Source organism: Convolutriloba macropyga, chromosome 2 (assembly GCF_964194025.1).
Source record: "Convolutriloba macropyga chromosome 2, txConMacr16.3, whole genome shotgun sequence".
NCBI classification, from domain to species: domain Eukaryota; kingdom Metazoa; phylum Xenacoelomorpha; order Acoela; family Convolutidae; genus Convolutriloba; species Convolutriloba macropyga.
Window position 1 is genome coordinate 79,235,877 of NC_134469.1, and position 26,745 is coordinate 79,262,621.

At 36.7% G+C, this 26,745-nt stretch overlaps 2 protein-coding genes across 3 annotated transcripts in view; both read right to left on the reverse strand.

Annotated features, from left to right (window-relative positions):
• Nucleotides 1–26,745, reverse strand: part of LOC142334765 (methylglyoxal reductase DkgA-like) — a 431,775-nt gene that overhangs the window by 272,388 nt on the left and 132,642 nt on the right. The window lies entirely within an intron of this gene.
• Nucleotides 1–26,745, reverse strand: part of LOC142334750 (uncharacterized) — a 202,222-nt gene that overhangs the window by 141,879 nt on the left and 33,598 nt on the right. For both annotated transcript variants that reach the window (XM_075383018.1, XM_075383016.1), the window contains exons 2-3: nucleotides 25,506–25,681; nucleotides 415–537 (exon numbers count right to left, since the gene is read on the reverse strand). In XM_075383018.1, the coding sequence (XP_075239133.1) occupies nucleotides 415–537; nucleotides 25,506–25,681 (299 nt within the window). The remainder of the gene's footprint in view (nucleotides 1–414; nucleotides 538–25,505; nucleotides 25,682–26,745) is intronic.

Here is a 26,745-nt window from a genome sequence, read left to right on the forward strand (position 1 = left end):
TCCAGTTTTTAACTCCATTTGTAGGGTTCAACGCGTCCAATTTCTATGCAGAGCACACAGTGATGCAGTCAAAATTTAATATATAAAGCACTTAAGTTTGTTAGATAAAACTGTATTTGATTATAAACAGTCCAAGTGAAAAAAAAATTTCCACGTTATTACAGACAGTAGACAGTCATTTCTTCACAAATTAAATGTGATTAAATGTAAACGTGTTAAATTATAAATCTGATCAAAAAATATACCACAAAAACTTGCAAAAAGCAGCATCTTAACAACCAAGCATGCGCTAGTGATTTAAAGTTGCATATTTTTAGATATAACAAAAACGTAATGATACCATCATATTGATTAAGTAGTTAATCGTCTATCTAAATTTAAATGGTATCTATCTTTCCTACTTGAGAATCTCACCTGAAATAGATTCTGCGGTCCGAATGGTTCCCCCAGGGTCATTCCGGGACTCCCCTTCTCGCCCACCCCTTGCTGATTAGTAGCCCCACTATTGCTATCAGTATCGTCTCCGCCCCCATTCCCCTAAAATGTACCCAAACTAATCCTCGAGGTGATGAGAGGAACCAAGTATTTTTTCAACTCTCGTCTTCCGACTGCTTTTTTTATTTTATCTTAAGCAGAAATTGCCAAACTCAGACGCAAACATTATACATTGTCGGATTTTATTTTCCCCTATAGATTAATAGCTAGAGCTAGTAAATCTATGCCCTCTGTAGATTTAATGTGCCGAATTTATTTAAGAAATAAACTAATTAATATTCTGGAATTTTCTAAGTAATGCGCAGTCAAAAGTTGAAAACCTTTGCATTCAGCACCTAAAACCCCGGAATGTAAAATCAAGACTTATGTTTTTCTACAAATATTTGAGTCTTCTCCGTTTTGCCATATAATGACAACTTTTTTAGCTAGAGGTGGGTAGTGGGAGGGGTTTTTGTAATCGAACAAATTTTGCAAAGTCATGAAAGATCATGATTTTTTAACAAAACAAGAAATCTGCTCGGCAAACTTGTAAATGTTACGTAACAACAATAATCTCAGTAGAACGTCTGGCATTCGTCGAGAATCTAGTTTAAAAAAAATCGGAATGACAACTGCAGATCACGTAACCCAGCTCGAAACAAACCTGCGAGTTTTAAAATGCCAGATCTCTGCAAAAAAAAAGACTATAAAATGCCAGATCTCTGCAAAAAAAGACTATAAAATGCCAGATCTCTGCAAAAAAAAAGACTATAAAATGCCAGATTTTCCCATTTACAGTTCTAGATTTCAAAACTGAGATATTTTAAAAGTTGTCATTTTTTCAATCGGGTCTAGGGAAAAAACCCCACGGAAAAAATCCCCACAAGATAGGAAATAAACCCCCACGGAAATAAACCCCATTTTAATTTTGAATTTCGATCGTGATATATTGTTCGGTTGTGATAATTTCATATCACGTCCCACGGCTGCAGCTCGTTAATAGTCAAGTGGGGGTTTATTTCGGTGGGGGTTTTTTTACCGCAACCATTTCAATCAAGTTTTATATGACTAAAGCCCTTTGCAAATTTGGCTCATATCTCGAACCAATACGCGGTTCTTGATTAACGACAGATTTGTGCGGGGATTTTATCAAATTCAATTAACCTTTTTTTCAAAAACGCACTTTCCAAGTTTTAAATTCCAAAAGTTTTCAAATATGTCTCTATGTATAGCAATATCTGACATTTTAGAATGTGGCATTTTAAAACATGTACTTATGTTCTTAAATTTTTGTTGAGTTTCCATGATATGTCTAGTAATGTATCGATGAGATCGTGGGAAAATCATCGATTGTTTTAAGCTACCATCCTAAGAATTTAAGCTACTCTGTAATGTCTCTTGTAATATCTTTCAAGATAAACTTTTGGCCTCGACTAGGGTACAACAGTCGACAAATAAGAGACGAGTGAAATTACTCGGGCTAGTAAACAAAATCAGTTCATAATCATAATACACGAGCGAGAGCGTTTGAAAATGAATTCGCTTTACATTTTTTTGTAGCTTTTAGGTATAATGATTACCATACGAGGAAAATGATACTGTTGCCTGTACATAATATGAAAAGAGAATTTTAGCTGCAGGGGTTTGAGGCAATTGAGAAGCAATTAAACGTCAATGTCCCCAAAATTAAGTAAATTCCAAAGTAAATAAAGTCCGATATCCTTAAATGGCACTTCGTACAAAACAACTGTTCGTAATGTCTTGTCACTTAAAAAAGCAGAATGTTGGGAGACGGATCCCAGGCTGAGGTCCCAGACCGAAACCAGATATGTCCAGACAGGTCCAGACGGAAAGTGCCTATGTCCAGACCGTCCCAGACTCAAAGTGCCTATGTCCAGACCGTCCCAGACGGAAAGTGGATATGTCCAGACTTTCGTGCGTTCCAAATTTTTCGTGCGTTTTTCGTGCGTTCGAAGACAAATATGTCCAGACCATCCCAGACCGAAACAGTATATGTCCAGACTTTCGTGCGTTCTTGTCCAGACCATCGTGCGCTCCAACTCAAATTCGTGCGTTCAACGCCAAATTTTTCGTGCGTTCATGTCCAGACCATCGTGCGTTCATGTCCAGACCATCGTGCGTTCAAATCCAGACCATCGTGCGTTCATGTCCAGACTTTCGTGCGTTCACCAGACCGAAAAAAAATTACATCCTGGGGTGCAGTGCTATTCCTTGAAGATGAAGACAGAGAGGGTTCCAAAATTCCACAAATCCATATGTTTAAGGTTTATCAAAAAACTTGATTTTCAATCACTTTTTCTATAAAATTGAGGGAAAAACCGACCCCTCCAACCTAGGTTGGGATGTTCGATTTTTCGCTCAGTACTATATAGAAGAACTGATTTAAGAAAAAATTTTTGATATTTGCACTACTTTTGTCTCCCTTCAACACTTTCCAGTTTCACTTGCATCCAACTGAAATTTTTGCAAACCTTTAAGAGTAATTTGAAAGTAGATTACAGCAAGAACTCAAAAACCTAGTTTGGTGGTCGAAATTTCGCTCCGTCATAGAGAAAAAAATGATTTAAAAATAATATAAAAAATGATATTTGCATTTCATTTGTCTGAAAACCGACCTCCCACACTAGGTTTTTGGAATCTTCCTGTTATCCCCTTTCAAATTATGCTTGAAATTTTTCAAAAAAATTTGTTGGGTGCAACTGAAACTGAAAAATGTGTCGAAAGGAGACAAATTTAGTGAAATTATGGAAAAAATTTTATATTTGGATCATTTTTCTCTATATGGTGCAGCGAATAATTGACCCCCCAACCTTGGTTTTTGATATTTTACTATAATCTTTTTTCAAATTATACCTGCAATTCTTCAAAAAATAGTTAGATGCAAGTGGAACTGGAAAGTGTTGAAAGGAGACAAAAGTAGTGAAATTATCGAAAAATTTTATTTTTGGATCATTTTTTTCTATATGATGCAGCAAAGAATTGACCCCGCGTGGTCAAATGACAGCTATACGCCAACTGAGCATTTAATTTGTACTATTGTACTGAAATTGACGATTCTGTGTCCAAAACAATGTTCGGTGATCGAAAAAGTTAAGCCTCATCGAGCGCGGATACTTTTTTGGAAATAATTGAAAACTTAACCAAAATGGTTCCCTGAGTCCAATTTTTTTATTTTATCCCCAATTATGGCTAAAGTGCAGCCTGCCCACCAAAATGAGCACAATTGGACTGAAATTGACGATTTGGTCATCAAAACAATGATCGGTCATCAAAAAATTTCGGATACTTTTTTTTGGAAATAAATTAAAACTAACTCAATATGGTTCGGTCAGACCAATTGTTTAATTGCATCACCAATTATGGCTGAAGTGGAGGATACCAACCAAAAATGAGCACAATTGGAGTAAAATTCACAATTCTGTGTCCAAAACAATGTTCGGTGATCGAAAAAGTTAAGCCTCATCGAGCGCGGATACTTTTTTGGAGATAATTAAAAACTTAACCAAAATGGTTCCCTGAGTCCAATTTTTTTTATTTTATCCCCAATTATGGCTAAAGTGGAGCCTGCCCACCAAAAATGAGCCAAAATGGACTGAAATTGACGATTTGGTCATCAAAACAATGATCGGTGGTCAAAAAATTTCGGATACTTTTTTTTGGAAATAGATTAAAACTAGTTCAAAATGGTTCGGTCAGACCAATTGTTTAATTTCATCACCAATTACGGCTGAAGTGGAGGATACCAACCAAAAATGAGCACAATTGGAGTAAAATTGACAATTCTGTGTCCAAAACAATGTTCGGTGATCGAAAAAGTTAAGCCTCATCGAGCGCGGATACTTTTTTGGAAATAATTGAAAACTTAACCAAAATGGTTCCCTGAGTCCAATTTTTTTTATTTTATCCCCAATTATAGCTAAAGTGGAACCTGCCCACCAAAAATGAGCCAAAATGGACTGAAATTGACGATTTGGTCATCAAAACAATGATCGGTGGTCAAAAAATTTCGGATACTTTTTTTGGAAATAGATTAAAACTAGTTCAAAATGGTTCGGTCAGACCAATTGTTTAAATTCATCACCAATGATGGCTAAAATGGAGCCCGCCCACCAAAAATGAGCACAATTGGACTGAAATTGTCGATTTGGTCACTGAAACAATGATCGGTGGTCAAAAAATTTCGGATTCTTTTTTTGGAAATAGATTAAAACTTGTTCAAAATGGTTCGGTCAGACCAATTGTTTAATTTCATCACTAATTTTGACTAAAGTGGAGGATACCCACCAAAAATGAGCACAATTGGAGTAAAATTGACGATTCTGTGTTCAAAACAATGTTCGGTGATCGAAAAAGTTAAGCCTCATCGAGCGCGGATACTTTTTGGAAATAATTGAAAACTTAACCAAAATGGTTCCCTGAGTCCAATTTTTTTATTTTATCCCCAATTATGGCTAAAGTGCAGCATGCCCACCAAAAATGAGCACAATTGGACTGAAATTGACAATCTGGTCATCAAAACAATGATCGGTCGTCAAAAAATTTCGGATACTTTTTTTTGGAAATAAATTAAAACTAACTCAATATGGTTCGGTCAGACCAATTGTTTAATTTCATCACCAATTATGGCTGAGGTGGAGCCTGCCCAACAAAAATGAGCACAACTGGACTGAAATTGACGATTTGGTCACCAAAACAATGATCGGTGGTCAAAAAATTTCGGATACTTTTTTTTGGAAATAGATTAAAACTTGCCCAAAATGGTTCGGTCAGACCAATTGTTTAACTTCATGACCAATAATGGCTAAAGTGGAGCCTGTCAACCAAAAATGAGCACAATTGGAGTAAAATTGACGATTTGGTGTCCAAAACAATCTTCGGTGATCGAAAAAGTTAAGCCTCATCGAGTGCGGTCAGTTTTTGTGACCGGGTCAAAATGTTGTTCAGATTAAAGCTAATATGATACGAAAGGTTCAAATTGTGTGTTTAAGGCAAATCAAAATAAAAATATAGCCTGCCTGCTTTGAAAACATTCTTCGGTGAAAAAATTTGCATTGGTTCTCAAAATGTAATAGTTTTTTTCACTGTACTAACAGAAAAAACATTAAATTTATTGTTTTTAAGGGACTCCGCACTTAAAATCTGTCATGGTTTTCAAAAGATCAGGCGTGAAAGAAAGGTTGCGCGAAAAGAAAGGGTCTTTAAAGTATCTTTTACGCATGAAAATTGGAAGAAGTTTTTGAAACTTTTCAATTTTTTTTGGGTGAATTTTAAAATTTGTCAACGTATTTTACCATTACAGAATTTTTATCTGGCATATTTATGCTTGTTATACTGCTTAGAAACTCATCTTTTTAGATATGTATACAAAGACTATCGTTTTCGAAAGAAAGGGTTAAAAAAATTGCAAGGAATTGGAAGAAAAGTGAAAAAAATGCCTTTTTTCACAATGAGTCCAGTTTTAAAATTGTGTATGTACTTCGAAACTATGATTTCAAGTACGCATCGTGCAGCTTAGTATCGCAGCTTTGTGACTAAACCAATTTTAATCTAAAAAAACGTAAAATTTTTTGAGAAATTGGTCAAAGAGTACAACGTACTTGAGGTCGAAATTTCGAAAAAATTCGAATTTTCAAAATTGTTTTTGTTAATAACTTCGAGCATAGATAGAGTTAGAGAGCGTTCTATAGCTTAAAATAAAGCTTGGCTAATTTGCGTTATGGTCATGTATATTGTTGCAATGTTATCTGTGACCGAAGGTGTTGTTTTTTTGCTTTATCTGAAGAATGTCGAAAATGAGCTGTTTTCGACCAAGGGGTCAGAATCATCAAAATTTAAAAACTGTTTTTCCGAACTTTTTTATGTTCCAGATGATAGCCCTTTTCTTCCTGATTCCAAAACACCTTCATTTTCAAGAATCCGTTCAGTAATCTCTGAGAAATTGCCCTTTGAAATAAGCCCGGGCCTCCGCCCCGCGAGGCTGGATATATAACAACTAAAACACATAACTAAAACAACTACCACCACAACTAAAACAACTACCACCATATTTCACACCTCGAGATCATGTGAAATATGTAATTTCAACGCAAGTTGTATTTCGCCTCTCTACAGGTAAGTTATATGTGTTGGCAATGTGAAATATTCGAATGAGCTGCCGCATTGTCACTTGACCAGCTGCATACATTCTGAGCATGTCATCTGACAGCAGGAGGAGTGCTATGAAGCGCTGTCCGGCTAGACCATTATAATTAACCTGCAAAGAGGTGCATATGAAATGAAATGTATCGGAAACATTCAAATGGTGATAGTAAGTTAGTGAAAGCAATGAGAAAGTGTCAGAGAGCCCCCCCCCCCACCCAACCCCCCCCAAGTCCGGCAGCTACACCAGAATACCCCCGCCCGTGCTACGTGTCGTACCGTACGAGTGTTGCACGTCGCAGAATAGCTGCGCGCGCTGCTGTAGAGCGCAGAACAGAGTGTCGGGCGTGCCCAAGGTCATTTTAATAGCAGGAACTGAGTATTTTAGATCAAGTGAGATGCAGTCAAGGTATTTTGACGACCATGTACCTGGACAGGGAGTTAATGTAAATGAGTTCTTGAGTCCAGGAGGACGCAGAAAGGAGATCAGAGTAAAATGTTTCAAAGGTTTTAAAAAAGACAAGGAATTATATAGGACAAGACGTCAAGTAGATTTAGATCTCGCAACCTCTATAAGGTTCGTCAATTTTCAAGCTAAGTGCGAACCTGGGCAAGTACTAGCGAAAGTCTGGAAGATATTTAAGAATGCGAAATCGATCAAGTTGGGCAAATTAAGACCAAATCAGAAAACGGGCGAAAAAAAACAATGGCGTTACAATGGCTGGGTCAATTTTTTTGGCAGTGGAGACTGCAAACGTGCCAGGAGTCTTATCGAGAAAAAGAGATAAAAATATGGCGAAATGATCATTGAAAAAGTTGGCAGGATCAGATGTCTCGGTTTTCATACCAAGAAGAAGGTTGTAGCGTTACCGAAAAAAAGAATTCCTGCGAAAAAAGAAGTGCCTAGGCAATTTTCCAGCTGGGGTAAACGATGGTCCCCAATAAACGAAAGTCGATTTGCGGATGATGTTTTTGATTGTTTATTATCGAATGGTATTGTGCTAGTCCAGTAATTGTTATAGCAATGTTGTTTTAGTGTTTGCCGTGTAGTTTTATACTTCCATATTGAGAAATTGTTTATTTGATGCTTATTTAGCTAATCTGAATTCAGAATTGTCCCATCTGAGAGCTTTTTTTTTCTTTATCATTTATTTGTACTGCTTCTATTAACTTTTGCGTGGTTTGTTTTTGAGGATTCTGCAGGGGAAACCCTAGATTACCAACAGAATCGTTGAAAACATTCCATTATTAGCTCAAAATTACGATTTTTCCGCATTTTAGAAGTTTTAGAAATTGAAAAATAGGTCTTTTTCATCGGGTCAAGGAGTAGTTCAAATCAAACCAAACTCGGTATGCAGTATCCCCAGGGTGTGTAGAGTGTAAAACAAAAAGAATTTTTGGTATAGCTTGCCTAGGAAAAAAGTTAGTATTTCATACGGAAATTTGCGATTATTTCAAATTTTTATTTTTTAAATATAGTATTTTTCGTCGGGTCAAGGAGTTGTTCAAATCGAACCAAACTCGGTATGCAGTATCCCCAGGGTGTGTAGAGTGTAAAACAAAAAGAATTTTTGGTATAGCTTGCCTAGGAAAAAAGTTAGTATTTCATACGGAAATTTGCGATTATTTCAAATTTTTATTTTTTAAATATAGTATTTTTCGTCGGGTCAAGGAGTTGTTCAAATCGAACCAAACTCGGTATGCAGTATCCCCAGGGTGTGTAGAGTGTAAAACAAAAAGAATTTTGTGGTATAGCTTGCCTAGAAAAAAAGTTCGTATCTCAATCGGAAATCTCGACTTTTTCGCTTATTCTATTTTCAAAAATAGAGAAAATTTATCGGGTCAAGGAGTTGTTCAAAGTGAACCAAATTGATATCCCAGACTACCAGTACTATTTAGGTTGTAATGCAAAAAGAATGGTCGGTCTAACTGTCCTAGAAAAAAAGTTCGTATCTCAATCGGAAATCTCGACTTTTTCGCTTATTCTATTTTCAAAAATATAGAAATTTCGTCGGGTCAAGGAGTTGTTCAAATCGAACCAAACTCGGTATGCAGTATCCCCAGGGTATGTAGAGTGTAAAACAAAAAGAATTTTTGGTATAGCTTGCATAGGAAAAAAGTTAGTTTTTCATACGGAAAGTTGCCTTTATTTCGTTTAAATTGCAATTATTGAATTTTAAAAATAGGTCTATTTCGTCAGGTCGAGGAGTTGTCAAAATCGAACGAAACTCGGTATGGAGTATCCCAAGTGTATATAGAATCTACAACGAAAAGAATTTTTGCTATAGCTTGCCTAGGAAAAAAGTTAGCTTTTGATACGGAAATTTGCGATTATTTCGAATATTTAATTTCAAAAATAGAGAAATTTTATCGGGTCAAGGAGTTATTCAAATCGAACCAAACTCGGTATGGAGTATCCCATGTGTATATAGAGTGTAAAACAAAAAGAATTTTTGGTATAGCTTGCCTAGGAAAAAAGTTAGTTTTTCATACGGAAATTTGCGAATTTCGCAAATTACGAATTTTAAAAATAGGTCTTTTTCGTCGGGTCAAGCAGTTGTCCAAATCGAACCAAACTCGGTATGGAGTATCCCATGTGTATCTAGAGTGTAAAACGAAAAGAATTTTTGGTATAGCTTGCCTAGGAAAAAAGTTAGTTTTTCATACGGAAATTTGCGAATTTCGCAAATAACGAATTTTAAAAATAGGTCTTTTTCGTCGGGTCAAGGAGTTGTCCAAATCGAACCAAACTCGGTATGGAGTATCCCATGTGTATCTAGAGTGTAAAACGAAAAGAATTTTTGGTATAGCTTGCCTAGGAAAAAAGTTAGTTTTTCATACGGAAATTTGCGAATTTCGCAAATAACGAATTTTAAATATAGGTCTTTTTTATCGGATCAAGAAGTTGTCCAAATTGAACCAAACTTGGTATGGAGTATCCCCTGTGTAGGTAGAGTGTAAAACAAAAAGATTTTTTGCTATAGCTTGCGTAGGAAAAAAGTTAGTTTTTCATACGGAAAGTTGCGATTATTTCGTTTAAATTGCAATTATTGAATTTTAAAAATAGGTCTATTTCGTCGGGTCAAGGAGTTGTCCAAATCGAACCAAACTCGGTATGGAGTATCCCAAGTGTATATAGAATGTACAACGAAAAGAATTTTTGGTATAGCTTGCCTAGGAAAAAAGTTAGTATTTCATACGGAACTTTTTGAATTTCTCGAAAAAGGAATTTTAAATATAGGACTTTTTTATCGGATCAAGAAGTTGTCCAAATTGAACCAAACTTGGTATGGAGTATCCCCTGTGTAGGTAGAGTGTAAAACAAAAAGATTTTTTGCTATAGCTTGCGTAGGAAAAAAGTTAGTTTTTCATACGGAAAGTTGCGATTATTTCGTTTAAATTGCAATTATTGAATTTTAAAAATAGGTCTATTTCGTCGGGTCAAGGAGTTGTCCAAATCGAACCAAACTTGGTATGGAGTATCCCCTGTATATATAGAGTCTGAAACAAAAAGAGTTTTTGCTATAGCTTGCCTAGGAAAAAAATTAGTTTTTCATACGGAAATAATGACTTATTCGCTTATTCTATTTTCAAAAATATAAAATTTCATCGGATCAAGGACTTTTTCAAAGTCAACCAAATTGATATCTCAGACTACCAGTAACATTTAGGTTGTAATGCAAAAAGAATGGTCCGCCTAACGTTCCTAGAAAAAAAGTTTTTATCTCAATCGGAATTCTCGACTTTTTCGCTTATTCTATTTTCAAAAATAGAGAAATTTTATCGGATCAAGGACTTTTTCAAAGTCAACCAAATTGATATCCCAGACTACCAGAACTATTTGGGTTGTTATGCAAAAGAAATGGTCAGCCTAACGTTCCTACAAAAAAAGTTAGTTTTTCATACGGAAATTTGCGATTTTCGAGAATAACGAATTTTGAAAATAGATCTATTTCATCGGGTCAAGGAGTTGTCCAAATCAGACCAAACTGGGCATGGAGTATCCCCTGTGTAGGTAGAGCGTAGGAAAAAAAGAATTTTTGATACAGCTTGCCTAGGAGAAAAGTTATTTTTTCATACGGAAAGTTGCGATTATTTCGTTTAAATTGCAATTATTCAATTTTAAAAATTGGTCTATTTCGTCGGATCAAGGAGTTGTTCAAATCGAACCAAACTCGGCATGGAGTATCCCTATTGTATATAGAATCTACAACGAAAAGAATTTTTGCTATAGCTTGTCTAGGAAAAAAGTTAGTATTTCATACGGAAATTTGCGATTTTCGCGAATGAGGAATTTTAAAAATAGGTCTTTTTCATTATGTCAAAAAGTTATTCAAATCAAACCAAACTCGGTATTGAGTATCCCATGTATAAATAGATTGTAAAACAGAAAGAATTTTTTGGTATAGCTTTTGTAGGAAAAAAAATTTAGTTTATCGTACGGAAATTTCGATTAATTCGAATAGTTAATTTTAAACATTTTTTGAAAATAGGTCTTTTTCATCGGGTCAAGGAGTTGTTCAAATTCAACCAAACTGGGTATGGAGGAGTATACCATGGGTACCTAGAGTGTAAAACAGAAAGTATTTTTCTTACTATTCGCCTGGGAAAAAAGTTAGTATTTCATACGGAAATTTGCGATTATTTCGAATAATTTGCGATTATTGAGTTTTAAAACAGGTCTTTTTTAAATAATTAATTTTCATCGGGCCGAGATGTTGTTAAAATCAAGTAAGGGTCACTGTCAGAGGTCTGCTGTGTCTAAGGAGTCTAAAATGCCTAGAGTTTGGGTTATGTTTCCCAGGTATAATTGATTTTCGTTTTGAACGTACACATCAACTTGGGAATTTTTTCAGTTGTAAAGATGAGACAGTATGAAATTGTTGTAAATGAGAAAGGCGTTCATTGCAAGACTCCGTCGTTGAGGGAAGATGGTAATGTTCGACATGACCAAACAAGTTTTGAAAATAAATTGTTGCGTGAGATGGAGGAACTCAAAAAGAAACTAGAAGAGCTCACAAAGAGAGTGAAAGAACTTGAAAAAGCAAATGCAGAAGTGATAGACTTGACTGGTGACTCGAGCTCTGATACAGTCTCAGTGCATTCTGAAGACTTAAGCCCAGTTGAGAATGGCTGTTTTTTCGGCTGAGGTTAAACTGTAATTTCGTTAACTTAGCTAAACAGGTCGTACATATTGATTACTGGAATCAGATTTAGCTGAACAGTTCGTACATATTGATTACTGGAATCAGATTTAACAGTTTCATTTATAGTTGTGTCTATCAATCAGTTTTCTCCTCAGAATGACAATCTTGATTTAATTGTGCGGTTTACGTTCCAATGATTTTCTGTTTGATCTCAATCTTCTAAATTTTTTCAGGTCTTGAAAATGTCTGCTGCTAAACTCAACTGGTTAATTATGAGTAATCAGAAGGATGACGTTCGAATTATTGACGCAGATTCAGATATGTGGGGCTGTTTAAGCTATTTCGAGAAAGTGAAGCTGGAAGCGGGTAGTAACATAATGCTTAACAGGGATGGTAAATTGTGTGGTTACTCAATTGTGCTGCAAGGTATTGATGATTTTTCAAGCGAGCTAGAAGAGTTAAAGCGAATTACAAAGCCTCTCAAAGCTGTGGAACCTGTGACTGTGGAAATTTGCCCAGCAGCTTCGGAAGTATCCAGCGGCAATTGCTTGAATCCACAATCTTCGTCAAAGATTGCGAAGGGAACTATTGTCTCGGTATGATTATCTTTTACTTGCATCATTGAAATCCTAGTCGGCTAAAGCACTAATGATTGTTTCTTTTTAGTGTTGTGCAAAACATAAAGGAATGACTGAAGTTTTGCTAGAGAATGAGAAACGGATGCATGACTTGGTCGACCTTCTGCGAGGCTCAACAAGTCAGGCCGTCGATGATTTGCTATCCGTGAAGCGCAACTTCAATAATTACGTTAGTCTAATTTGACAACTTAACTTACATTATCATTTTAAAAAGTTTGTTCTCTTGAAGGTCACCAGCGCGCTTGCAAGTATTGACGAGATTGCGGAACTTCCGGAAGAAACTGGTAACGTTGAAGATAACCCAGACGAGGATCAAACGGATAACCACGACGATCTTGATGAGCACACAGTCTTTCGGTTTGTGGAGAAGAAACCTCCTGTGCAGTTTGGTCTGAACGGGAAAAATCTAGACCATGTCTACAGTGGGCACAAACCCTCCGAATACGGACTGGCACTTCGTAAGAGGATTTACGGAGTTGATGGACTGGCGTACGAAATGATTCTACCCACAAAGAGCCTGACAGATGGAAGAAAGTGTGCATCAAAGGAGTCCCTGCTAAAATTTTTTCGTGAGTTAGAAAATTTCTTGTTTCTGAAAGGTGTTTGACGTTTTCCCAAAATCCCGTGAACTCCCTTTAGTAAGTTAACGTTTAACAAGTCTCAATTTTAGGATCAGTTGAGAGAAAGTTTCCGAGCTCATCATTCCCCGATGCCAGAAAACAAGCCAAGAAAGCGGCCAATAAAGCTGGATTAAATGCGAAGCAGAGGTTAGAAGGTAAAGGCAAGTACAGCGAAGAAGCTAAGAATAAGAAGAAAGATTTGTATCGGGGAAAAAAAGCCAACCAAAAAAATGCATAAACGTAGATTTATTGAGTTCACTCACTTTGTTCCAGATCCATAGCTCATTCAAGGTGCTAAGAGTATACTTTACTTGTATGTACTTCTTTTAATTCTATAACTGTCAGATGCAACAGGACTCAGATGCAGCAGTTAAATTTATGAGTTAGTTTAGATTTCTAATGCTTTAAACTGAATCAAAGCTTCCAAATTTGTTTTATGAGATAGTGTGTAGTTTCAATGATGAACCCACAAGAAACATAATGACTTTCAATCTTGTTTTCTTTGATTCTACTTGTTTGTACTCAACTATTTGACTTGCTTCGATGTGAATAATTTTCAATCTGTCTTTCAGATCTATGGCCAATTCCAGCTATCGCCCTAAGAGGCAAGTAAAAATTCCCAGCTTTGAGACGGACCCGGAAACACAAGTTGAACGCAGCATTCGTCATGAGCATAGAAATACGTTGTTTGTTTTCATATACGAAAAAGCTTGTGTATCGACGGGTCTCAATAGTATTGCTTGGCCCAGAGGTTATTCTGACGAAGCGAAGCTCGCCTTACAACCTGGAGAGTACGAATTCATAAGACACAACCGCGATCCTCGCAGAATGCTGTATTTGGGTAGAGGGCCGGCCGAGAGAGTGCGCGAATACAAGAAGCAAGCGGCCGAAATTTATAAGAAAGGACAGCGACCCCCCTTTCTCTGGGAGGGGCCAGGAACAACAAGCGCAACTCAACCTGCAGCTACTCATGTCGTTGACTCACCTGATCTGCTTTTCTCGTCTCCCGAACCGACTGAAGCTACGCAAAAAGAGATGCCTCAAACGTGCCCAGAAAAAAGTCTTGGTCCCGCAAAAGCCAGAGCAAAAGTAACAGAAAAAAGTGTTTGCCCCACAAAAGCAGTCGCAGAACCAAACAAAGAGACACGGTCACTTCTTTTTTTGCCAAAGGCGACAACGGCTGCTGACAAATCGGAGGTTTGTTGTTTTGTTGTTGAAAAATGGCGTAAGTTTTTGCTTTCATTGTTCAATCCCTTAATTGGAAAAAGTTATCAAACCATTGGCTGACATTATAAATTTTTTTATTATAAAGTGTCCAAAACTTTGCTCTCTCAATACTTTTTTTAATTTCTAGAGCTGCTCAACTTCCATGTGCAAAGAGTTCGAAGACTTCTTGAAAGGTCACGACGAGAGAATGAACTGTGCACAACAAGTGGGGGTTGGAATTAAGGCAAAGCATGACAAGAAACGACGCAAAATTCTGGGCGAGCTTGATGATACGGTTGGTTTGAATTTTTTTCAATCAAACAAAACATTTTTTTCCAAGCTGTTTTATTTCAGCTCGAAGACGTTCAGGAAATCTCCATTCTTCAAAAGTTTGGGTTTCAAAGCATTGACGAGAATCCAGATTTGAGGGCCGCCTACCCAGTTCATAGAGTTGAATTCGAGGGAGAAGATCTGATGAAGACCCATGTGGCAAACTGCTATCCATCTCAACTTGGCCGTTGTTTGGGCAGAAAAATTTTTGGAGTTGACGGCTTGGTTGATCAGATGATGTACAGTCAGAGCTCAGGTACACGTACAGAAGCGCCTCTCGAAAAACGAGAATTGTTTGAAGGTTTTTGTACTTTTCTGTTGATCTCACTCTTCAAAAAATAGTTCTAGAAAAATTGCAATAAGTTAGCATCGGTCTTCTATTCTTAAAAATTATTACTCATGCAGAGAGTTTTCTCTTGTTTAGACGTCGTGAAGCAAAAGTATCCTTTGACACCTCGAATGGCACTGAGGAAGGCGAGAGATTCTGCAAACCAATCAGGAAGGGAGAGGAAAAGCTATCTGAAAAATGCTGAGGTTGTTGAACATAGGCAAGAAGTATCAGAGACGCCGACGACTGCGAACAATCAGGCGGAATGAAATAACAATAGCTTTTTTGTAAAACCTTTATAGCCAAGAGGAAAGGTTTCAGTTAGACCTCTAAGTTAGCTATATTTAAACTTGACATTTGATTTAAACTTATCATGACAGTGGTTACAAAGAAACAGAACATTTGTCTAGTTTTTGCCTAAATTTTACGGCGAAGTTAGTTGTAACTCTAATTGTTGTTAGTTATGACAAAATTGATTCATTTTGTGGATTTTGATTTGTAAATGAAGTCATTTGTCTAGTTCTTGCTTAGATTTTCCTTCTGATTTAACGATTGGTTTGATTTAATTCATCGGTGGCTATGTGTTCTCTCATCATGCAGCTTTAGCATGCAGTTATCAAAATTACTCCCGTTTATGTCGATTTTTTTGTGCTAGAACTGAAAGAATTTTTGAAGTCGGACTTTTTTCCCTGTCTCATATTCATATTGCAATAGCTTCTCAAGAAATTGTGTTTCTCAATGTAATTTTTAATTTAAGATGAAATGGATAATTGCGAAAAATTGGCCCAAATTGAAGGTTTTGTCGCTGAGCGTTATGTTCAAAAAACGGCCAATGAAATACATTTGCTCAGAGAATTGATGTCCCAAGAAAGTTACATGAATTTGATTGATTCTGACAGAGATTTCAAAAAGCTGAGTCAGGATATGGAAGAAATTTACAAATGTGCTCTCACTGAAGGTTTTCGTATCGAAGCTGACAATTTCGGCGGGTACTGTTTGGTGAATCGCAGTGGAAAAGTAATCAAAAAAGGTGAAATCAAATGTGCTGTAGGCTTGCTGGCAAAAAAACCAAAAGATCGTGTGATTGATGACTGGTCCCTTATGGAAGGCGATAAATTGTTAGTTGGCGTCGCAAGGTGGGCAAATCACTCGTGTGTCCCAAACTGCGATTACTACATGAGTGGTGGCTTCAAAGGCAGAGAGTGCGTACGACTGCGAGCGATTCGTGAAATCAAGCCGGGCGAAGAACTGACTACTTATTACAATGAAGATTTTTTTGGAGAAAATAATAAGTTTTGTCTCTGTGGACATGTATCCGAGCACGGTATAGAAGCAGAGGAGTCAGAAGATAAAATGAGCGAAGTAGGTATGAAGCCCTCAAAACGAAAACGAACAGTGATTCCCAGAATAAAAGTAAATGCAAGGGATGTGCGTTCCTCATTGCTCACTGACCTTATCAAGTTCTATAGCGAAGATTCAAATGCCAGTGTTGTTTCGGAGACAAGCTCAATTCCTCTCAACTGTGGCCCCGCCTGTGACGGAGATGATTTAGCAAGATTTGGAAGTCCAGAATGCAATGATTCATCAGATGGAGTTAGTAGCACCGTTATTAGCTTGCCTTCTGACCATTTTCAGAGCAACACGGCACTTGATCTGTTCAGCAACCACAGTTTTAACGATAGTGGTGATGAAATTGTGTCGTATGAACGTAATGATTCAAATGGGCTTTTGCATCAAGTATCAGGTGTTTCTGTGGAAAATTTGAAAGCCTCGCTTTTGGCTATTGTTTCGGTCCATAATGCTTCTGATGCGCTTTTGAACGATCTCTTGAAGCGTGATCAGCTACTCTTTGACGGTCAATCTGTTTCGCCGTGGGCAGTTAAAAAACAATTTGAAGACTTCTGCAGCTCTTATCAGTGTGACAGGACGTTGGTTGAGAAAGGGGAGCTGATTTTAATAAATTTTCGCCCGTTGCTTGTCGATATTGTGAAGAATTCTCTTTCCGAAATGTTTGAGTACGCTGAAAAGAAACTTACCACGCGCGATATTCTAATGCCAAAATTTGCCATGAATGATCAAAGGGAGGTGATTGTGAGGTTAATTGTAAACACAGATGGAGCTGCTGTTTGCAAGACTCCGACAACCTCGGCGTGGCCGCTGTTCTTTGCTATTGCTGATCTACCACCTAAGCCGCGACAACTTTTTAAAAATCTTGTACTAGGAGCGCTGTTTGTTGGTTCAGGCTATCCAGATTTTGATGTTTTTTTTGAGCATATACAAAACGAGTTGTCTGTGTCGGAGAAGCTCACTTTCAATGAACAAGAATTGACAATTACATTTGAGCCAATCTTGTTAGTAACTGATCTGATTGCAAAATCCAAAGTACTCAAAATGAAGCAGTTCAATGGTTACTATGGTTGCACTTTATGCACACAGAGAGGAATTCATCTAGCTTACACACATCGATACCCTCATGATCACTCTTTTGAAATGCGCTCATTCGATTCGCATATGAGAAACATACAAGAGCTAGAGAATGGAAGCATTGATAAATTAAGAGCGGAGTTGGGACCAAAAGAGGACTGCGAATTCAGAACTCATGGCGTGAAAGGTAGAAGCAAAGCTTTTGATGTAATTTCAAATCAACCCCTTTCGTCTCCAATTGACCCAATGCACCAAATTTTTCTTGGTGTAGCAAAAGATCTTCTTCAACATCATTATAATAAAATGGATGCAGATCATAAAGCTGAAATTAATTCGTTCCTCGAGTACGTTGACTTACCGAAAGAGTTCAAAAATAACGTCAGAAGTCTCGAAACCTTAGCCAGCTTCAAAGCAAAGGAAGTGAAGTTTTTGTTGTTTTATTTGTCAGCCATAATTTTCCCTCCGTATTTGCATGGTGAAGAACGAAGAAGTGACGCAGTGGATCTCAAAAAATTGGTTTTTGCTCTTCGTGAACTTTTTGAATCTAACGAGAATGCTAACTTTTGTGATAAACTGCTGTCAGAATTCTGCATCAGCATGTTGGAGAAAACAAATAAGATGGAGTCGATAAATTTTCATCTACTCCGGCATCTAGGATGGCAGGCGAAAAATATAGGACCATTGTTCACCGCATCTGCTGCCATGTTTGAGTCGGCCAACAGACTTTTGATTGCACCACTCACAGGAACCGTAAACCAGTGTCAGCTCCTAGTACGAAGATTTGTGAGAGCAAAAATGATCGCGAAAATGACTGTAGAAGACGACTGTCTGGCTGAAATGCTCACAACTTTTAACGAGAAGAAAAAACTAGATGAATGTTACGGATTTGTAGAAAACACTGAGACAAGAAAGTTTCGCACAGAAAATCCAAATTTGAAACTGTTTTGTCGTAAAATTGGAAATTTTTTCTTATCATCGGCGGCCTACGGACGAGGATGTGTTGCTGATAAGTTTGTTTGTGTCTCAATTGACGACGACCTAAGTGGCGACGAGTATTTTGTCGGCGAAATTCTCTTCTTTTTTCGTGGAGATGTGGAACGCTGTGTGCTTCGAAAACTCCGAGTTGTCAAGAAACTGAAATTAGTTACAATGCAAGAGCAAAATTTTGTTCCTTTTGGTTTCGTTGTGGAAGATACAGAGGAGAAAATGGAAATAGTTTTGACGGCCATTAAATATAAACTCTTCTATTTTAAATTTAATGAAGTCTCCTATCTGATTACAATGCTCAGCCACTTCGAGCACAACTAAGGAGCCCCAAAAAATTTTTAGTCCTTTGTTAGTTTCGATTTATAGCGTGTTTGTTCTTTCCTAACAAATTTTTCAATAGATTATTTTGCGGGGCATGGTTTTTCGGACTTCTGTGTTTCTATTATGGGCAAATTCAATAAGGTCAAAAGGTTGTTGTACATTATAGCACTTGTATACAGAGTGCAAAACGAAAAGAGTTTTTGATGCAGCTTGCAAAGGAAAAAAGTTAGTTTTTCGTACGTTAATTTCCGATTAATTCGAATAATTAATTTTAAATAATTTTTAATTGGCCTTTTTGATAAGATCATAGAGTTGTCCAAATCAAACCAAACTCGGTATGGAGTATCCGATGTGCAGTTAGAAGGTGAAACTGAAATAATTTTGGTATAGCTAGCCTAGGAAAAAAGTTAGTTTTTCATACGGAACTTTTTGAATTTCTCGAAAAAGGAATTTTAAAAATAGGTCTTTTTTATCGGATCAAGAAGTTGTTCAAATCGAACCAAATTAGGTATGGAGTATCCCCAGGGTATGTTAACCGTTAAACAGAAAGGTTTTTTCGGTATAGCTTGGCTAGGGAAAAAGTTAGCTTTTCATACGGAAATTTCTTTTTATTTCCGTATAATTTTGAATAAGTAATTTTAGAAATAAGTGTTTTTGATTAGGTAATAGAGTTGTCCAAAGTGAACCAAACTTGGCATGGAGTATCCCCAGGGTATGTAGAGTGTAAAACAAAAAGATTTTTTGCTATAGCTTGCGTAGGAAAAAAGTTAGTTTTTCATACGGAAAGTTGCGATTATTTCGTTTAAATTGCAATTATTGAATTTTAAAAATAGGTCTATTTCGTCGGGTAAAGGAGTTGTCCAAATCAGACCAAACTTGGCATGGAGTATCCCCAGGGTATGTAGAGTGTAAAACAAAAAGAATTTTTGGTATAGCTTGCCTAGGAAAAAAGTTAGTTCTTCATACGGAAATTTGCGAATTTCGCAAATAGCGAATTTTGAAAATAGGTCTATTTCATCGGGTCAAGGAGTTGTCCAAATCAGACCAAACTTGGCATGGAGTATCCCCAGGGTATGTAGAGTGTAAAACAAAAAGAATTTTTGGTATAGCTTGCCTAGGAAAAAAGTTAGTTTTTCATACGGAAATTTGCGAATTTCGCAAATAGCGAATTTTGAAAATAGGTCTATTTCATCGGGTCAAGGAGTTGTCCAAATCAGACCAAACTTGGCGTGGAGTATCCACAGGGTATGTAGAGTGTAAAACAAAAAGAATTTTTGGTATAGCTTGCCTAGGAAAAAAGTTAGTTTTTCATACGGAAATTTGCGAATTTCGCAAATAGCGAATTTTGAAAATAGGTCTATTTCATCGGGTCAAGGAGTTGTCCAAATCAGACCAAACTTGGCGTGGAGTATCCACAGGGTATGTAGAGTGTAAAACAAAAAGAATTTTTGGTATAGCTTGCCTAGGAAAAAAGTTAGTTTTTCATACGGAAATTTGCGAATTTCGCAAATAGCGAATTTTGAAAATAGGTCTATTTCATCGGGTCAAGGAGTTGTCCAAATCAGACCAAACTTGGCATGGAGTATCCCCAGGGTATGTAGAGTGTAAAACAAAAAGAATTTTTGGTATAGCTTGCCTAGGAAAAAAGTTAGTTTTTCATACGGAAATTTGCGAATTTCGCAAATAGCGAATTTTGAAAATAGGTCTATTTCATCGGGTCAAGGAGTTGTCCAAATCAGACCAAACTTGGCGTGGAGTATCCACAGGGTATGTAGAGTGTAAAACAAAAAGAATTTTTGGTATAGTTTGGCTAGGAAAAAAGTCAGCTTTTCATACGGAAATTTCCTATTATTTCCGTATAATTTTGAATAAGTAATTTTAGAAAAAGCTCTTTTTGAATAGGTCTTAGAGTTGTTCAAATCAAACCAAAACCGGTATGGAGTATCCCATGTGTAGTTAGAAGGTGAAACGGAAATAGTTTTTGGTATAGCTTGCCTAGGAAAAAAGTTAGTTTTTCATACGGAACTTTTTGATTTTCTCGAAAAAGGAATTTTAAAAAAAGGTCTTTTTGATCGGGTCAAGGAGTTGTCCAAATCTAATCAAAGTTGCTATGCAGTATCTACAGGGTATGTAGAGTCTAAAACAGAAAGAATTTTGCTATAGCTTGTATAGGAAAAAAGTTAGTTTATCATACGGAAATTTGCGATTATTCCGAATAACGAATTTTTAAAATAGGCCTTTTTCGTATGGTCAAAAACTCCTTGAAATTGAACCAAACTCGGTATAGAGTATCCCATGTGTATCTAGAGTGTAAAACAGAAAGAATGTTTGTTATAGCTTGCCTAGGAAAAAGTTCGGTTTTCAATCGGAAATCTCGACTTTTTCGCTTATTCTATTTTCAAAAATAGAGAAATTTTATCGGATCAAGGACTTTTTCAAAGTGAACCAAATTGATATCCCAGACTAACAGTAACATTTACGTTGTAATGCAAAAAGAATGGCCCGCTTAGCTTTCCTAGAAAAAAAGTTCGTATCTCAATCGGAAATCTCGACTTTTTCGCTTATTCTATTTTCAAAAATATAGAAATTTCATCGGGTCAAGGAGTTGTCCAAATCTAACCAAAGTTGGTATGGAGTATCCCCTGTGTACGTAGATTATAAAACAAAAAGAATTTTTGCTATAGCTTGCGTAGGAAAAAAGTTAGTTTTTGGTAAGTTAATTTCCGATTAATTCGAATAATTAATTTTAAATAATTTTTAAAAATAGGTCTTTTTGATAAGGTCAAGCAGTTGTTCAAATCAAACCAAACTCGGCATGGAGTATCCCGAGGGTATGTAGAGTGTAAAACGAAAAGAATTTTTGGTATAGCTTGCCTAGAAAAAAAGTTGGGTTTGCATACGGATTTTTGCGATTATTTCGTTTATTTAATTTTTAACTATAGTATTTTTCGTCGGGTCAAGGAGTTGTTCAAATTAAACCAAACTTGGTATAGAGTATCCCCAGGGTATGTAGAGTCTAAAACAAAAAGAATTTTTGCTATAGCTTGCCTAGGAGAAAAGTCAGTTTTTCATACGGAAATGTGCAATTATTTCGAATAACTTGAGATTATTGAATTTTAAAAATAGAGAAATTTTATCGTATCAAGGACTTTTTCAAAGCGAACCAAATTGATATCCCAGACTACCAGTAACATTTACGTTGTAATGCGAGAAGAATGGCCAGCTTAGCTTTCCTAGAAAAAAAGTTCTTATCTCAATCGGAAATCTCGACTTTTTCGCTTATTCTATTTTCAAAAATAGAGAAAATTTATCGGGTCAAGGACTTTTTCAAAGTCAACCAAATTGATATCCCAGACTACCAGAACTATTTGGGTTGTTATGCAAAAGAAATGGTCAGCCTAACGTTCCTACAAAAAAAGTTAGTTTTTCATACGGAAATTTGCGATTTTCGAGAATAACGAATTTTGAAAATAGATCTATTTCATCGGGTCAAGGAGTTGTCCAAATCGAACCAAACTCGTAATGGAGTATCCCCTGTGTACCTAGAGCGTAAAATAAAAAGAATTTTTGCTATAGCTTGCCTAGGAAAAAAGTTAGTTTTTCATACGGAAATTTGCGAATTTCGCAAATAACGAATTTTAAAAATAGGTCTTTTTCGTCGGGTCAAGGAGTTGTCCAAATCAAACCAAACTCGGTATGGAGTATCCCCTGTGTACCTAGAGTCTAAAACAAAAAGAATTTTTGGTATAGCTTGTCTAGGAAAAAAGTTCGTATTTCAATCGGAAATTTCGACTTATTCGCTTATTCTATTCTCAAAAATAGAGAAATTTTATCGGATCAAGGACTTTTTCAAAGTGAACCAAATTGATATCCCAGACTACCAGTAACATTTAGGTTGTAATGCAAAAAGAATGGTCGGCCTAACAATCCTAGAAAAAAGGTTTGTATCTCAATCGGAATTCTCGACTTTTTCGCTTATTCTATTTTCAAAAATAGAGAAATTTTATCGGATCAAGGACTTTTTCAAAGTGAACCAAATTGATATCCCAGACTACCAGTAACATTTAAGTTGTAATGCAAAAAGAATGGTCCGCCTAACGTTCCTAGAAAAAAGTTTGTATCTCAATCGGAATTCTCGACTTTTTCGCTTATTCTATTTTCAAAAATAGAGAAATTTTATCGGATCAAGGACTTTTTCAAAGTGAACCAAATTGATATCCCAGACTACCAGTAACATTTACGTTGTAATGCAAAAAGAATGGCCCGCTTAGCTTTCGTAGAAAAAAAGTTCGTATCTCAATAGGAAATCTCGACTTTTTCGCTTATTCTATTTTCAAAAATATAGAAATTTCATCGGGTCAAGGAGTTGTTCAAATCGAACCAAACTCGGTATGCAGTATCCCCAGGGTATGTAGAGTGTAAAACAAAAAGAATTTTTGGTATAGCTTGCATAGGAAAAAAGTTAGTATTTCATACGGAACTTTTTGAATTTCTCGAAAAAGGAATTTTAAATATAGGTCTTTTTTATCGGATCAAGAAGTTGTCCAAATTGAACCAAACTTGGTATGGAGTATCCCCTGTGTAGGTAGAGTGTAAAACAAAAAGAATTTTTGGTATACCTTGCCTAGGAAAAAAGTTAGTTTTTCATACGGAAAGTTGCCTTTATTTCGTTTAAATTGCAATTATTGAATTTTAAAAATAGGTCTATTTCGTCAGGTTGAGGAGTTGTCCAAATCGAACGAAACTCGGTATGGAGTATCCCAAGTGTATATAGAATCTACAACGAAAAGAATTTTTGCTATAGCTTGCCTAGGAAAAAAGTTAGTATTTCATACGGAACTTTTTGAATTTCTCGAAAAAGGAATTTTAAATATAGGTCTATTTCATCGGGTCAAGGAGTTGTCCAAATCAGACCAAACTTGGCATGGAGTATCCCCAGGGTATGTGGAGTGTAAAACAAAAAGAATTTTTGGTATAGCTTGCCTAGGAAAAAAGTTAGTCTTTCATACGGAAATTTGCGAATTTCGCAAATAGCGAATTTTGAAAATAGGTCTATTTAATCGGGTCAAGGAGTTGTCCAAATCAGACCAAACTTGGCGTGGAGTATCCACAGGGTATGTAGAGTGTAAAACAAAAAGAATTTTTGGTATAGTTTGGCTAGGAAAAAAGTTAACTTTTCATAAGGAAATTTCCTAATATTTCCGTATAATTTTGAAGAAGTAATTTTAGAAAGAGCTCTTTTTGAATTGGTCTTAGAGTTGTTCAAATCAAACCAAACCCGGTATGGAGTATCCCATGTGTAGTTAGAAGGTGAAACGGAAATAATTTTTGGTATAGCTTGCGTTGGAAAAAAGTTAGTTTTTCGTACGTCAGTTTCCGATTAATTCGAATATTTATTTTTAAATAATTTTTAAAAATAGGTCTTCTTGATTAGGTCTTAGAGTTGTCCAAATTGAACCAAACTTGGTATGGAGTATCCCCTGTGTAGATAGAGTGTAGGAAAAGAAGAAATTTTGCTAAAGTTTGTCTAGGAGAAAAGTTAGTATTTCATACGGAACTTTTTGAATTTCTCGAAAAAGGATTTTTAAATATAGGTCTTTTTTATCGGATCAAGAAGTTCTTCAAATCAAACCAAAATTGGTATGGAGTATCCCCAGGGTATATAGAGTCTACAACAAAAAGAATTTTGCTATAGCTTGCGTAGGAAAAAAGTTAGTTTTTCGTACGTCAGTTTCCGATTAATTCGAATATTTAATTTTAAATAATTTTTAAAAATAGGTCTCTTTGATTAGGTCTTAGAGTTGCTCAAATCAAACCAAACTTGATGTGGATTGTTCCCAGTGTTCCTAGAGTGTAAGGCAAAAAGAATATTTGATGTAGCTGTTGTTGGTGCAGAAGTTATGTGTTTTAAGTGTTGCTTGGTTTTTTTTAAAAAAAAATTAAAAATATAGAGTTAAAAATGGGTGGGACGCCTTTCGGGCGTCAAGATTTTTCGGTGCTCTCCCTTACCCCTTCCCTCGTTCCCTCGCCCGTGTTTTCGTCTCTCGCTCGTGTCTCGCGTTCTCTCGCTCGTCTCTCGCTCGTCTCGCGTTCTCTCGCTCGTTTTTCGCTCGTTTTTCGCTCGTCTCTCGCGTTGTCTCGCTCGTCTCTCGCTTCGGTCTTTTGGTTTGAGTCTATGATGTGTGTTTATGATGTGTGATATATGTTTATGTTGATTTCAGCTTTCTTGAATGAGTGTCAAAAAAAGTCTTATCTTATTAGAGGTTCATTTTATTCTTAATGCTGATAGATAGACACCTTGAATAATTTTGCTCACCACAGCAAAAAAAGGCACTGTCTACTATTAGTATAAAGATGTTCATGTACCTCACGTAAAAAAAAAGACTTTAAATATCTGGATTTGTGGAGTTTTGGAACCCTCTCTGTCTTCAGCTTCAAGGATCTGCACTGCACCCCAGCAGGTAATATTTTTTTCCGTCTGGTGAACGCACGAAAGTCTGGACATGAACGCACGATGGTCTGGACATGAACGCACGATGGTCTGGACATGACCGCACGATGGTCTGGACATGAACGCACGAAAGTCTGGAAATGAACGCACGAAAATTTTTCGTGCGTTCATGTCCAGACCATCGTGCGTTCATGTCCAGACCATCGTGCGTTCACCAGACCATCGTGCGTTCATGTCCAGACCATCGTGCGTTCATGTCCAGACCATCGTGCGTTCATCCGTGTTTCCAGACCGTGTAATTTTGAACGCACGACACCCCCTTCGTGCGTTCATTTCGGTCTGGACATATCTGGTTTCGGTCTGGGACCTCAGCCTGGGATAGAACAAACACAAATAAAGTAAACAAATTGTTTATCTTACCTTGTGGTGCAGAATGATAATGCTGGTTGAGTTTTGAGGACACGTGAACAATATTGAAACTCTGCCTGTGATGCGAAAGGAATCCATGTCCAGTTGAATGTCCAAATAGTACATCAGGGGTTCAATTGTGCGGGGCAAACGTCGCTGGTTCCAGGGTGCCCTCCTGTCTTCGATTCCTTGAAAAAAAAATTCTTTGAAAAACAATACTCGGAATAAAAAAGCCATGTGATGCAACTTTTCACGTTGTTCATACTGAAAACTTTTCACCGGATATTTGAGAAAAATCAAACCACTTTCTCTTATATTTGCGCATGTTACGTATTAAGGCACAGAAAAAGTTCAACTGAAGTCACAGTTTTTTGTCGAGTCGAAGTCTAGGACAACATTAAGTGTCGAGCCAAAATCGACTATGGGCGTGTCTCTATTACGACAATCAAATCAAAGAGAGGATAGTAATCTTGAAGTACTGACAGTAGTAGTGAAAATGCCTGGTTTGTAACGGGGGGACCTGTCCCCCCGTTACAATACAGGCATGGCCTTTTTTAGGTATCCTCTTAGAATTTCTCTATCTTAGAGTGGAATAAAACTTAGCTGTTTCATTTAGTTCTTCGAACAGTTTCATACTTTGAGTTGAATTTTGTTTTCCCCTTTCTAACCGGGAAAGTTGGTTGGTGTTTGTATTAAGAATTTCTGCTTTCTTGTCTCAGCTTATCAAAGATAAAAAGTACACGTGAATTTAATTAGCTTCAAGGCGTCAGTCCAAACTTTTGCTTCTAATCAATAACCGTTAGGAATAAAGAAAATACGGTCTAATTTTGCCCGGCGCATTATCAGCACACATTAAAAACGTTTATTCCATAAATTTTACCAGTTCTGTTCACTAAATTACTAACATGCAAAAAGTTTAAAGCAAGTTTTTGATTGTTTTTAATTGGAGTCAGTACTAGATTCATATAAAAATGCACGCCGTGCACGCTTGTGAGGAACAACTGGGGTTTCCTCGTCGCTCTCTTCAGCTTCAAATAAAATGAATTCGTTATGACTGGGTGTGCGTGGTTCCTCGCTCGCGTCACAGCTATTTACTTCCAACCCACTTTCATTGTACGTGCGTTGAAGGAAACCCCAATCTGTCTCCTTGAAACTGTTGTCTTACCTATCACCCAGCGTGCTTGAATTCAAACTTTGTATTTCCGGGCGTTCGTCGCCGTTAACAAGAGTAGTTTCTGCCCCTTCAGATTTG